Below are 15,064 nucleotides of genomic sequence, written 5' to 3'. Positions count from 1 at the left end.
TCTAACTTGAACCTTTGTATTTTAAGGGGTTGTTAACTCTAGACAAACCATATATATATATATATATATATATATATATATATATATATATATATATATATATATATATATATATATATATATATATATATATATATATATATATATATATATATATATATATATATATATATATATATATATAATCAATTGTTAAAACCGTAGATTAAATAAACTGTCGGATTAAATATTGATTAGTTAATATTTTAGTTACTTTTTTTATTTATTAGTAGTAATGGTTACAATAGAACCCCATGAAAACAAATGATAATGGCCGCCACAAACATTTGAAGTTCAACCCCACACTACACCTTTTTACTTTTTACCTTACAAAGTATTGTAACAATAAAGGATGAGGAGTCCGGGTGTGGAATGAATAAAGTAGTAAGGTCCACTACGCCCCTCCTCAAATAGGTAACGGCTATTTTGTTTTACTTCAAACTGTTCAAGCGCCCTTCCCTTCTATTTGTCTCTCTCTCCATGGCAACAATGGGTAGCACATCCAAATTCCAAATGAGCAGGAAACAAACTCTCTCTTTCAAATTCCAAAAGAGCAGGAAATAATCTCTCTCTAACCCAAAGAAAACCCATATTTTAGGTCAATTCTCAGTACTTGCCTGGACCTGATTTCATGACCATGAGAACCAAATCTCCTTCAAAGTCCTCCAACTCAAGAGTAAAATTGAATCCCATCACAGATGATTCCGCAATTCATGTAATTGCTCGCATGAGGCGCGAAGCATCCAACCCAAATGGCAGCCACACTGAGATGATCTCCTCTGACCCTTCAATGAAAATCCTCCGAATTCAGACCGAGGAATTTTGCCGAGAATTCCATCTTGACGGGGTCTCGTTTTCATCAGATGAGAATTTATGCATATTTTATCAGAAATATGTTAAAGACGGTGTACTTTCAGTCAAAGGTGGAGGCAAATCCACAATTTTGATGTATGGTGCAACAGGGTCCGGAAAGAGTTATACGATGTTCGGGTCGGAAGCTGTAGAAGACCCAGGGATTGCTTTCCTTGCCCTCAATCTGATAACACAAGATTTGGAAGTGAGGATCAAAGTGGTTGAGATTTATAATGAGGAAATATATGACCTCCTTGCGCCTTCTATGCCTAATAGACATGGGGAAGTTTCAAGGGCTGCACACTTGAATCGGGTACTACCGATGAGTTTAGTTCTTGATCTTATTTCTTGTGTTTTACCCTTCTATCCCAACTCATTAGATAATGAGCATGCACGCTATGCTCCCCCAAGAGCATATTCTGTAGACTTACTCCCTCGAGTGTAAGAGCTAGTTGGAAGGATTTTTTCAATCTGAAATTTCCGCATCCAATTAATAATGGAAAATTGTCCCATGCGCGCTGGACTGCATGACTACATTTGCGGTCCAAAAATTGTATAGCATCGATCTTAAAAAGATCGATGCAAGTAGATGTTCCATCTAAAAACAATGGAAACTAATGGTCCAAGTATTTTCTTACTAGAATTATTATTTTTAGTTCTTAAAATTTATTATTTTTTCATATTCATGATCTCCATGTTAGAGATTAAATGTCCTTAAAAATTAAGTCAAAAGTTCCATCTCAAAAATAGATTTATTAATAGGCCCGTATTTTTACATATGCAGGCTTGGTCGCATAGAAATCGGGTCCATTAATAATTATTAAAAATTTATTTAATGGATATTAGATGATTAATCCTAATAAGAAAAAAAAAAAAGATTTTGAGTTCTTCAAAATTTGGATTTCATCTTTTGCAAATTAGATGGTCTCAGTTCAAACTCAGGATGTTTTTTTCTAGTGCTTTTTTTTATATCAATTATTAGGTTCGAGAAGTCATAGCCCCAATTGATTGGGTCCTAAAAATACTCCTAGATTGAGTATTACCCAAGGGAGTAAATAAATATCATGCTCCCAAGGGAGCACAAAATCTTTTGGCTTAGATAAAATAATTAATAATTTTAAATAGAAATATTTCTCTTATTATCATGATGTTTTTGGCATATACTTTTATTGTGAAATATTATTAAAATGGTCAAACCACCTCAAAAAATAAATGAGTTAGTTAAAATCAATAATTTTATAGTTAGTTTTTAAAATTCCTTAAATTTAGTACCTTCTCAAGAACTTCGGCTAAAAAAACTCAAATTCCCTTGTTCTAGGTTTGTGCCCCGTGCAAAGGAGGGGATTTGGTAATTTGATGCATTCAAGTCACTCGAGCCAAATGACCTTAATATTACATCTTCTTGTTCCAGGTTCCAAATCCGAAAATTGTTTTCTACCGAGAGATCTTATTCCACGATAAGAGGAGGCATTTTATCAATTGAGCCCCACATAATCCAACCAAGCCAAAAGGCATGAGTACGCCTGCTTGTTCTTGATTCCGAACCCAGAACATGACTTTTTTATGAAAAAATATATTTAGGTTGGTAACGGAAAACAGGCAAGGATAATTACGTCACTTAGCTCAAAAAACTAAAGTGCCTCAAATTCCAAAATGCCCTCCCCTGCTGAGGCGATTTGTACTACAAAATAGGGGCAATTTGTAAAATTCCTTAGTAGGGTGTGGTTTGTATAGAGCCAATGCTCTAACCAATCAAAGTAAAACATACCTTCAAATTGGGTCAAGAAATGTGGTTTCAATGTTGGAAAGCATTGTGATAGCCTTAAAATATATTTTCATCTCTAATTATAAACTTTAAAACTTAAAAAATAGTACAGGTCAAGCAAATTTAAAAAAACTTGAAATTCTTGAAATTTGACAATCCAAAAATGCATTACAAAATGCATTATTTCCAAAACTTGAAATCGATTTTTTTCTCATGTCCATGCATGTTGAGGTCAAGATTATCAATTTGAGGATATTTGGGCATCAAAATAACTTCTAGTGAAATTTTTGAGATGCGCTTTAATTTGATTGTTTAGAGCCTCACATTTAAATAAACGTTTCCCTTTTTAGTAGAGTAAGGTGCCCAAGTGAAACAAAATTTAAATATAATTCTATGTTGGTAAATTAGTTCAATTAACCATCATTAATTTTTGAAGTGGTTTGACATCTTTTCAACTTGCATCTTATTTTTCTCTGTTAATTATTTCGAAAGATGATTTTATGCTTGAAATTTCAATATAGATTATCATATAGTTTAAAAGATTTCGTGAACAAATATTTACCAACAAGAAATCCCATTTTTTTTTTTTTATCTGGTTTTGAAAGTTACTCATTTTTGTCGCCCACAACCAGCGGTTTAGTTTATTCTTTCTTATTGAACACTTATCTCGAGATATTCCCCGAGTAAAACCAAATTCCAAGCAGCTTTCAGTCCCTTGCCTTTTCAGGGAAATTCAAAGAATCTAAACAAATGCAATATCATATAATCTGGTTTCCATACATGGCTCGCATAATTTCTGCATAATCCCCAAAAGAAATGTGTATAATCCAATTATGTGGATTGTAAAAAAGAAGTTTGAATTTGGATATCATGTTAAATATGGTTGTCCTGTTTTTTCTTCAATATGACTCGTTTGAAGGTGAGGTTGCAGGGTAGAATGACAAAAGTCGCTAATGCTTGCTCGATTCATGGGAGCGATGCTCAAAGAGTTGTGGAAGAGATTGAGAAAGTGGAGAAAAAACGTAGCACTAGAAGTACAAATTGTAATGCAAGGAGCTCTCGGAGCCACTGCATGGTAAAATCATTCCCTTCCTCTCTCTCTCTCTCTCTCTCTCTCTCAAGGTGCTTCGAATCTCGCAGACATTATGAAGTTTCATATAAAACAGTCTCTCTCTCTCTCTCAAGCTGCTTTGAATCATGTTTACTTTCTGAAATTTCATAAAACATCTCTCTCTCTGAAGCTGCTTCGAATCTTTCTCATTCTGCTTCAAATCACCCATCCTTGATGAAGTTTCATATAGAACAGATAATAATCGATGTGCCTCAAGTCGGAGGAAGGTTAACATTAGTGGACATGGCTGGTTCGGAGAATATAGAACAGGCAGGACATGCCCAAGGTGCACAGAATAAAATGCAGGTCGAGTTTTACTTTCTAATTCTGGTTCAAACAAATTGTAATTGGATTAACAAAATAAAATGGGTTTACTCAGTTTTCTTATTCAAAATGGAAAACAGACAGGGAAAATCAATCAAGGAAATGCAGCACTTAAAAGGGTTGTGGAGTCCATAGCAAATGGAGGTAGCCATGTACCCTACAGGGACAGCAAGCTCACAATGCTTCTTCAGGTAAAAGGAAATTCTGGCAAGCCATGTTATAGTATTTTCTTACTCACTCTTAGGTTAACATACTTCAATCTCTTTTGTCTCAAAGGACTCTTTCCAAGATGAAAAATCAAGACTTCTCATGATTCTTTGTGCGAGTGCTGAGCCCAAGAATATTCAAAAGACAATTGCAACTTTTGAATATGGTTCTAAAGCAAAATCAATAGTGAGATTGCCAGGATCACCTATCACACAGAAGCCTGGCGGCCCAGGTGACCAGAGATCAGTAACAGGGCTCAAAGCTAAAATCTCTTACATGGAAACCTTTATTTCAAAACTTCAAGAAGAGATATTGTCTAAAGATGAGAAAAGAATGACAGCTGAAGAAGAACTGGCATATGAGCGAGACAAAGCAGAAAGGCTGACAAGCTTACTGGTTAGAGAGAGAAACAAGGCAGTTGAAGCAAATGTTAAGATGGGTCAATTTTTCAATAAAGTTCTCCATTTAGCCAATACAATAGATAGAAGAGAGAAGAATTTCATACACGAAGTCAAACAACATGTGGAAAATATTGATGATTATATTGAAAAGTTGGAGCAGATAGCATCAAAATTGATGAGACTTCCTGAACTCCAACAGATACAACACTCTGAACCAGAGATAACTAAAGATGGGTGGCAGGAGAAGGGAGAAATCAGAGAGGAAAACGGTTATTACAGATCAGAGGTAGCAGCTGATGCTCACCCCTCTCCTTTGCGAACCAAGAAACTAACCCCTTTGAATAGCTGGGATGAAGAGATCCAATTCTTCAATATCGGAGATCTGAAACAAAATGAAGTTATCTGTGGCTCAAGTGAAGAAGAGTTTGAGGACACATTACCACCCCAAGGAGAAATTAGTCAGGTGGATGGTCTGAGAACTCTGTCAATCAAAGACACCGAGGTAGAAAACCAAGTCGAACAGATCAAGAAGGATGATAACAAAGTACATGAAGATAGCGGTAGGCAATTGCCCATGCAGGACAGTGTATCTTCCTTCACGGCACAAGGCTTTCTGGATCGTGGTCATTGGGGTGGAGGGTTGTCGTTTACTGGTTGGCTTCCTAGGATCCCAGAAGGAATAAATGAGGGAGAGGACGATGATTCCTTAGAAAGTGGAGAATTGGAGAGGGAAAGAGATAGACCCATAGATTTCTTTGAGCTTCAGAAAGATGATAATTTCAAAGAACTTCGCAAGAAAACTTGCAACTCATCCGTAACTGAGACAGAGATGCTTGATCCCGAAGCTGAAGGGATTTCCTTGGAGAGAGATGTGTTAAGTTTCACACAGGCCCAAAGGAAAAAGAACACTGAATTGCAGAACAGTCATGAAGTCAGAAGAGAAAGCAAACATGAGAAGGATGCTAGAGATAAGGGGCGGCAGAGTCACTCAGAGGAGGAGGTAGAGTTCTTAGCTATGCTGGTCGGGTTGCCTCCACTTTCAGGAAAAGAGTCAAAGAGGATGGGGAATGGAACATTGGAGTACCAGCTAAACAAGTCACAGTTGGATTGCCGATATTAATATTGGGTGCTCCTCACAAACAATCTCTCAACACAGAGTGCAAAGGACTCCCCAGTCCTGCAATAGAAGGCGACATTTATCTGTATGCAAAAAGTACCCATGAGATATTTGAAAAGTTCTGCTTTATTAATTAGAGGAATTGCGACCGCTGGAAGCATCCAACTTCTAAGACTAGTATCCCGCCCATGCAAAAGCCTCACCACCCAAGTCCTCCATGACTTTAAACATTGAAATTGCGGCATAGTGAATTTTTTATAGTTACGTAAAAATCCTTCAACCTTTATACCTACACATACATGTGTGTGTACACATTCTCATAGTATCTTACTATACGACCATATTATATTTTCAATTGAAACTCCTGATCAATGCTGATTATTCTGTATTTTCTCCACAATCATCATAGAAATTCCAAATTCCTTCTTGGTCGCATTCCATGATTGATAAGCAAAGGGAAATAGACACGAGAGACTGTGTGTCATGCACATAACCTTCCAAGACATCATCGAGGACTTACGCATGTCGAATGCCCCTTTCATCCCTAAGGTGATGACAAATTCCTCTCACAATCTTAAAAAAGTTCAACATATAACAGATGGAAGCACCAAAGTGCAAAAGAAACATAATGAAACATTAATTTCAGGAATGTGAGGTTTGCGGCAATATCTTTGTCTTCTATCCATTTTGATTACAATATCAGGATTTCTCATAACAGCATCAAGGATGATAAACTTTTGGTCCCCATCCAGCAGGAGATATTTTACTTACTTATACACAACTTACCATAAGTGCAGTGCCAGGCAAATCGATAGCAAGTTCTTGATGTTTCCATACTTAATACGAGATTGCCTGTCCATGGTATTTCTGGAAAGAGCTTTTCCAGATTCCAAAGTGATTGCTGCCACTGTTTGGTTGGGCCATTCCAGAAGAAAAAGCCATAAGGCAAGCAATCCTCATTGCCATTGCTAAACCTTTCCCACTGAATTCAAAGCATGAAGAGTTTCACAAGAACATGGAACTTTTAAGAAACTCTCTTTCACTTCCAAAGTTTCTGCACGAACCCAAGTATTGAAGAAAACTCAACCAATCAAGCCAAATGGGGCAGAGAAAACAATCTTGGACATTCCAATGACCATTTCATCTTCCATCTTTCTTACCTGCTACCCCTTACGAGCCTGGTGTGATGGTCGACTATGGAATGACAAGTGGGCTAGATCATCAAGATGCAACAATGGCGTTAAGCCCTTCACCACTTCATCCATTGAAGACCGAAATTCGGGATCCCTGCTTAGGCAATAGTATGCTAACTGTGCAACCTTTGCACTCCTTTGATTGAGTAATTCAGTTCCAAACGAGGGTCTACTAGTTGGTGAAGCTTCCTCTTGTCTGCCAAACGGGGGAGGGCCCAAGCTACCAAATTTTGCTCCCCACCAGGACGATTCTTATCTATGGATCGTCGACCTGTTAGAATCTCTAGTAACACAACGCCGAAGCTACACACATCACTTTTAGAGGTCAGGCGCCCTATAAAAGAACAAATTCAGAAAAGGATAGATCAGCTTTGATCAATGATAGATAAAGTTACTCAAAATTTGAACACGATGTTCTTTTCCCATTCATAAGTAATATTCTATTTTAGTGAGCATATGAAATGTGAGAGTCACCAAGAAACAATAGAATGACTTCATTCAGCTTCAAGAACTTAGCATCCCCAAGATTTTTAAGTGCATACAGTCATAATTGGCGGGGTGTATTTCTCATTGGGAAAACAAAGAGACAGAAGCATATTTTTAGAGAAAAAAAAAAGGGAAACAAAGAAATAGAAGCATGAATTGGGTTCACTCTCAACCTTCTCCAAATAAAGCAAATCAACGAACCAGAACTACAATAATAAATAATCAGTAAAGAATACGACCCCAGATGCTGCAATTCCTACACATTCAGTACATAAAATACTTGCAATGAAAGCATAGAATGAGTATTAAAGGGTGTGGAACTTTAACAAGCGTTAATGGCTATATTGAACATGGAGTCATGATACAAATAAAGTATGGTGATGTAGCCCAGAATCCTACTCTTGAGTATCTAAATAAAAAAGAGAAGCTTAAAGTTTACAAGAAGAACCGTAGAAAGGCAAAATAGCCATTGAATATATCTTTTTATGTCTTTTTCTTATTTTTTGAATCATTTTATTTACTTAGGAGTATATAAGTAGTAATTTTTAATCTTTTATGTCTTTTATTCACTTTAAAATCTTTTATAATAAATGGCTATGATTAAATTAGATGGATGACCAAGATTAAGTCTTGCTTGGGGCTTTCTTATATAAGAGATGTACTCAAGCATAATAAAGCAGCTCTTTCTTTTATCTCTGGTTTTTGCATCGTTTTCGAATTTTAGATCTTCTTGTCATCTGTTCACTAAAACCTAGCTCCAAGCTACTAGGTATGCGCCAAGTTGGTATAAGAGCCCCACGATCTCTACGGTACTCTAGTATTGTTTGTACAATAATATAGCACAGTACAGCATTGTTCACTGAATAGTACTGTAGCATGGTATAATATCGCTGTACAAACGGTAATATGGGATCTGCTTTTTTGCCCTAGATCAACAACCATGCCTCCACATAGAGAAAAATGAGGAAAAGCAACAATTGTAGATGCCTTTGTTAGAGACGGGATTGCAAATCTTAAGGAGATTAGTCGAAATCGTAGCTCCATCAACCTACTGCTCCAGCAAAAATAGGAATATGTTATTTATAAAACAAAGTATCAGGACCCTTTTTACTACTCTCTGACTCGTGATACTGTTCAAATAATAAAAATAGCAGGAAAGAAACAAGAAAACCTTACAGGCAAAAGCAGAAAACCTACCTTCAATTTCAATCTACAGGCATAACCAGAAAACCTACCATCAATTTCAATAAGCTCTTCTCCTTCATGTATGCCGGCATCAGCACCTGGGCTTCCCTCTATACTTGACAGAATAACCTGTGAGTCAATCAAAATTAGAAAGCATGAAATGTAAACAATAATTGTAGACATTTAAAACTTAGCTCCAGACGGTTAAGTAGTAATTAATGCGATAACCCTATAAGGAATCCAAGCAAAACTCCAATAATGTACTGCCCCATGGGAGCAGTCCAGCTTTAAGTACAGAATATTGGTTTTAATTCAAACTTCTCGAGCAAATTCAAAGTTCCATGATAAATAAACAATTGTGAATTATCATATCGATGTCCAAAATAGGTCAAATTTGATGGTCAGGCCATAGCAGATAAACATAGAGAATAATAACACCAAAGAATAATCCAAATTAGGCATTACCAAATTCCTTAGTCAACAAAGTTAAAGCACACTCCAGACTTCTTTCCCAGCTTGCGAAGCGAAAACGAAAAAAATATATGTAATTTTAATATTCCAAGCCAAAAGAAAGAACGAAAAACCACTAAAATCAGAGAGGCTCCAATTACATTGTTTTATTTTGTCATTTAGCTATTAAAAAGGCACTAGAAAAACCACTCCAATTACAATGTTTTATTTTGTCATTTAGCAATTAAAAAGGCAACAGAAAAACCACTAAAATCACATAAAGACTCTAATTACCTTGTTTTATTTTGTCATTTAACAATTAAAAAGGCAATGCAGTTTCCATAGTCATATGTGGGATTCTTATTTGTATCGCATCCATTATGCAAATGTCATCAATCAGATTTCATGCTTAGAGATCCATTAGTTTAAGATATTTGTTGCTATTGTTATTTAATTGAAGGTATTTTGTTATTGTTGATATTTAATCTCATTGTTATATATCTGATCATCTTAATTCTGCTATCATTTTAGGGGCTCCTTTTTCTATTTCAGAAGCCTTTTCAACATAAAAAGCTGAATAGCTCCAAGGTGATGACTATTAAAAGAAACAATAGCAACAAATAACTTAAACTAATAATAGAACACTTTCAATTAAATAACAATAACAACAAATATTTTAAAATAAACAATAGGAAGCTTACATGGTAGGTTTGATACAGATAGGGTAAGCTTGATGTACCAACAGGTATGGTTTACTTCTGCTCAAACCAAGCACTCAGACAGACTCAAACCAAGCACTCAAACAAAACTCTTAAAACACTTAAACAAACCAAACACTCAAGAAAACTCTCCGTCTGTTTTCGAATGCCTTCATCTTCTTCTCTGCTTCTCTTATCTAGGGGAAGGAGTCGGACTTCAAAATGTTTTAAGTCCGCACTGACATCGATAATGTTCTGGATAAATTTGTCATTTTGATTTTTATCTTAATCTGAGTCAACTGGAAACAGTCCCTACACCTTTTCTGCCCTTCTGGCTTAACGGTGATCTTTGGGTTATAGCAACTTTAGGTTTTTGACAAAAATCTAAATATGCAAAAGTTTTTTAGTTCAACGGGGTATACTTAATACTAACAAAACAACTGTATGAACTAGGCATATACTTCAAAACATATATATACTGTATAAACCGATTTGCCTAGTTTATCAAAAAACTATTTTCTTTCAAATAATTGTTATTTGAGTCAGATATCAAAAAACAATTATTTGATATTCTATTAATAAAAAGACAAATTCAAACCAAGCACTCAGACAAACTCTTACAAACAAACACTCAAACAAACCAAGAAATCAAGAAAACACTCTGCCTGTTTTCGGAAGCCTTCATCTTCTTCTTTACTTCTTTTATATAGGGGAAGGAGTCTGACGTCAAAATCTTTTAAGTCCCCACCGACATCTTTTTGGGAAAAAGTAAAATTCCCTACAGTGAACCTGACACCTTTTGGGAAAAGCAACATTCCCTGCATTACACAGTTTTGTCGATTGCAACAATGCTCTTCTTTTTGCTGGAAATTCGTTAGTAGTAATAATGCTCTTATATTTTACTGCTAGCTTTAGGGACACGTGTCCTGGGTGAATTTTGAATCTTACCGTCCCTATTAATTTTTCTTTTAATTCATCGGGGAAAAATTTATCCATGCACAGTCATAACCAATGGTGGATTGTCATCTTCGGTTTCTTCTTCTTCTTTTGTTGGTGTGGTCTGTATATCCACATCTTCTTCTAGTGCTAAAAATAACTTTCTTTTAATCTCTGCTTTTGATAATTTGGGATTCTTTTGTTGCATTATTGTGATGTATTATGTTATATCGATGTTTGAACTTGGCGAGGAGGATGGTATTATCTTCATATAAATTTGTTCTAGGTCCATGGAGTTATTTTTTTAACTGCCCCACCATTTTGGTGATATTTGTTGGCGTAATTCGGGGATATAATCCCACTGGTCCATATCATCTTCGGAGAGTTGATATATCCATTTTAGTATCCAAGGGACCTGATATAAGGCCATGAAGTATAAATAATAGTCTCTTTGTAGATAATGTTTATTGTAGTCAGAGAATTTTCTTTGTGATATTTGCATTTTTTGAGGAAGTATCTGGCTGCATGATCCTCATAACAGGAACCAACTTTTTAACCAGTTAGAGAATTCGATGAGTTCAATTATTTTAAATTGTACATACCAACTATACGAAGTTTTGGTATTTTGGTACGAAAAGACTTCATCCCAAGCCTTGATATATTCGAAATAATGGTAGGATTTACTTTTAAATCCTCTAGTATTTAACATCATTGGTTTTAAATGATCTAATCCCCAATCTCTATAGGAGATGATTTTATGAATTTGGAATTTTGAGTATGCAATCTTTGTGTCATTATTTTTATAGTGGTGTACTATTGTCACAGATCTTGTTTCCATGAGTATGGCTTCATGCTATTCTCTACATTTTTCTCCCATATTGGGATGAAGGTGATTTTGTAAATATATTGCTGCTATCTCGGTAGGGTCTTTTCCCCTGTGATCGTTCTCCACAATTTATGCGTGGTATATATGTTGTTTCCAGAAATGGAAGCACTCGGGTTATTAGTACTTAAACGGGATTGTTGGGGAGATATATCAATCTCTTACTTTCTTATTAAAGCTCTTGGAGTTGATGGTGAAGCCAGGCCTTTTCTTGAGTTGCGAACTATATTCGTTGGATGACTATGCGGAGCCAAGCTTTTTACCCGGGATGAAAACTATATCAATTGGATGATTTTGCCTTTTCTTGTCCTCGTAAAAATTCTCGGGTCAAAAAGTTAGGGACATGGTTATTTTTATCATTAACGTGTTCAATTGTAAATTCAAACGATGAAAGAATACCTTGCCATTGAGCAAAAATTTGTTTTGAGACAAGATGTTTTACTTCTTTTTCAATAATATCTTTGGTTGCCTTAAAATTAGTACGAATAAGAAAATTTTGGTTTAGTAAGTCACTCTGGAATTTAGTCACACAATGAACGACAGCCAATATTTCTTTTTTGACTATGGAGTAGTTCTATTGGGCAAGATTCCAGGTTTTAGAAGTAAAACGCACCAATTGTTCTTGCTCCTGAAATTTTTGTTTGAGTATGCCACCTAGCCCTTGTTCTGAAGTGTCAGTTTCAACAATTTTAAACGCTATAGGATTAGATAATACTACGCTAGGCAATTCTTTGGCTTTCAATTTCAATTTTTTGACTGCCATGGTATGCTCGTTAGTCCAATAAGGAGAGTTCTTTTTTAACCTTTGAAACAAAGGTATAGCGTCTAAAGCAAGGTTTTTATAAAAATCAACGATATAATTCAGGCAACCGAGAAATCTTTGAAGTTCGGTTTTGTCTTTAATAATATCTGAGAATTTTGATGCAAATTCAATCGCCCCTATTAATAGGAATTATTCTCCCTTGATAAATATTATGTTCAAGAAACCTTATTTTTGTTTTAAAAAGATTTATCTTTTTTGCTGATACAACTAACCCAGCATTTTTAATAGCTTTAAAAAATGTGTTTAGAAGTTTCCAGTGTTGTTCTATAGTTTCGGAATAAATAAGAATATCATCAATGTATACAATCATAAATTTGGTATAAGGATTAAATATGTCATTCATGATGTTTTTAAATTCAGAAGGAGCATTTTTTAAACCAAAAGGCAATACATTCCATTCATAATGTCCGAAGGGAACATTGAAGGCGGTTTTATATCTGTCATTTTCTATTATTTGTATTTGCCAATATCCAGATTTTAAATCAAAATTTGAAAATATGAAGGCATTAACCAATCTATCTAAGAGGCCTCATTTGTTTGGAATGAGATATCGAATCCATCTTAAAACCTTATTTAAAGGTTTGTACTTTATAACCAGTCTAGAGGTTCCTCTTTCTATTTCAGAAACCTTTTCAACATAAAAAATTGAACAGCTTCAGGGTGAAGACTTTTTTTGATAAGCCTTTGATCAAGCAAATTTTGTATTTCAGTTTTGTAAATTTCAAGGAGCCTACTATTCATTTGAATATGCCTAGCTTTTGTAGGAATGTTTTGCTCATCAAACCTTGGTTCGTAAGGAGGTTCAACAATATGTTGTTTCTAATTCCAAAAGGCGTTAGGGACATTAGAGCATATTTTATTTTTCAAGAATAGTTTTGAAACTATTAATTTTACTTTGTATTTAAGAAGATAGTATTTTTTCCCCAATGGTTTTAAATTTGATTTCTTCTTTAAGATGAAAAAGGAATTTTTCCGTGGTAGAGATTTTATCTTTGATATTATTTATTTCATGAACTCTGGGTTTACCTATGAAGGTAAACTTTACCTCATGTCTCTCTATGTTAGCCTCAATACCAGTATTATCAATTTTTATAGGGTAAAGAATATTTAGGAAAGGAGTTCCAAGAATAACCGATTGACTTAATCCTTTAACCATGATAAAAAAAAATTTGAAGCAAACATCGTTATTGCAAACAGTCGCATCAGAAAGCTTGTAGTTTATTATCATCTTACTTCCATCAGCGGTATTTAGAGCCTGTGTAGTTTTACTAAAATATTTTGTTGGGACTAAGCCCTCATTTATACCGTTCAAATAAGCTCCTGAATCAATGACGGTCATGGTTTGGAAAGTATATTCTTTTTGGACAACGATTTTGACGATACTAAACCATCTTTGAGTTATGACTTTGTCCAACAGATTAATATATTCACAGTTTTGAATTTTCTCTAACGTATTACATTTGGTCGAGTTTTCAGGGTCATTATTTTCCAGAACCGTTGGCATAGTGTCTTCAATTTCAGGAGGTAGAAGATTATGGCTATAATCTTTTATCAAGTTATTGAATTCTTCTTTAGTATTTTCATCATTGTTATCTTCTTTTTTGAAAGCAGTATCAACCATTTCTAGGATTTGTACTCTATTTTTTAAATTTATTAGTTCATTGCGAACTTCATTTAGTCCACCTTTTAGCTCAGGAATCGAAGGTTTCCTACTAGTTTGAGTTTTGTTTTGAACTCTTTTAAGTATGTCGTTAAAACTATAATCTTCTCTTGAAGGTATGAGAGAAGGTTTAGGAGTAGTGGGTCTAGAAGGCTCTTTAGCTATGTTGATATATTGCATCAAGGCTTCTTTTTTAGCCTTAGGGTCACTTATTTTATCAATCAGTTATGTGATAAGATTTTCTTCTTTTGTCAAATTATTTATATTTAAACCATTCATATGAATGATGACCTTTAAAAAATTACATTGGCAGTTATCTTCCGGAGCATTCTTGGAGTCTGAATCAGAGTCCGAGCTAGTGAAGATCAAATAATTTATTATCAGAGTTAGAAGATTCGTCTGAGTCATCTCTTTTTATTAATAGAATATCAAATAATTTTTTTTTGATATTTAAGTCTATTTCGCGTGCATTAATTTTCTTTTTAACTATGCATTTATTTTTGTTTATGACCCACCTTTCCGCAGTTGTAGCAAACTAGTATATTTCTTTTTCCCATTTGTTTGAAAGAGTGATCTTGTAAATTTTTCCTAGGAAAAGTAATTTTCTTTTCATGTGAATGTCAAGATTTTGATTTCCACAAATTTTTGTATTTTTCTTTGTGAGTAGGTTTAAAAGTTAGTAAAGTATTATACTCAAATTGTTTACAGAAATCTCCAAGCTCTTTTTTCCCTGTCATTCTCTGTTTTTCTAGTTGTCTTCGCAGTTTTAGGTTTGTGCATGAGGCAAGTCCTTTAGAGTAGATTTCTGCTGATAGTTCACCAAGGGTATAAATGAAATAGTGAATAATTCCACCTTGTTTATTTTTAAGTCTTGTTTTCATTTTTTTAGCAAAAAGATGGGGAAGTCCATCTATAAATTTTTCTTTCCAGTGAT

General features: G+C 34.7%; 1 protein-coding gene and 1 long non-coding RNA gene across 3 annotated transcripts; one reads left to right on the top strand and one right to left on the bottom strand.

Moving 5' to 3' along the window:
- The first annotated feature begins 507 nt into the window (after window positions 1-507).
- On the top strand, window positions 508-6,177 carry LOC18448976 (kinesin-like protein KIN-10A). 2 transcript variants are annotated; one of them, XM_020676539.2, is made up of 5 exons: window positions 508-1,204; window positions 3,588-3,731; window positions 3,963-4,073; window positions 4,172-4,282; window positions 4,368-6,177. In XM_020676539.2, exons 1-5 carry the CDS (start codon window positions 671-673, stop codon window positions 5,817-5,819), a joined length of 2,352 nt encoding a protein of 783 aa, XP_020532198.1. In that variant the 5' UTR covers window positions 508-670; the 3' UTR covers window positions 5,820-6,177. The 2 variants fall into 2 exon arrangements, with proteins under 2 accessions (XP_020532198.1, XP_088711561.1); XM_088855435.1 differs by having other exon boundaries at window positions 1,122-1,217.
- A 47-nt stretch (window positions 6,178-6,224) lies between these two features.
- On the bottom strand, window positions 6,225-9,318 carry LOC105421786 (uncharacterized). The gene is made up of 3 exons (XR_016047277.1): window positions 9,146-9,318; window positions 8,731-8,809; window positions 6,225-7,343 (listed from the first exon to the last, which is right to left on the bottom strand). It is a non-coding gene; the product is annotated as an uncharacterized LOC105421786 (long non-coding RNA).
- Between the last annotated feature and the right edge of the window lie 5,746 nt (window positions 9,319-15,064).

This window comes from Amborella trichopoda, chromosome 13, assembly GCF_054954075.1.
Source record: "Amborella trichopoda isolate Santa Cruz 75 chromosome 13, AtrichopodaSantaCruz75HAP2 v2.0, whole genome shotgun sequence".
In the NCBI taxonomy this organism is placed as follows: Eukaryota; Viridiplantae; Streptophyta; class Magnoliopsida; order Amborellales; family Amborellaceae; genus Amborella; species Amborella trichopoda.
Note: the sequence above shows the minus strand (reverse complement) of the source record. Positions and strands in the feature narration are given on the sequence as shown.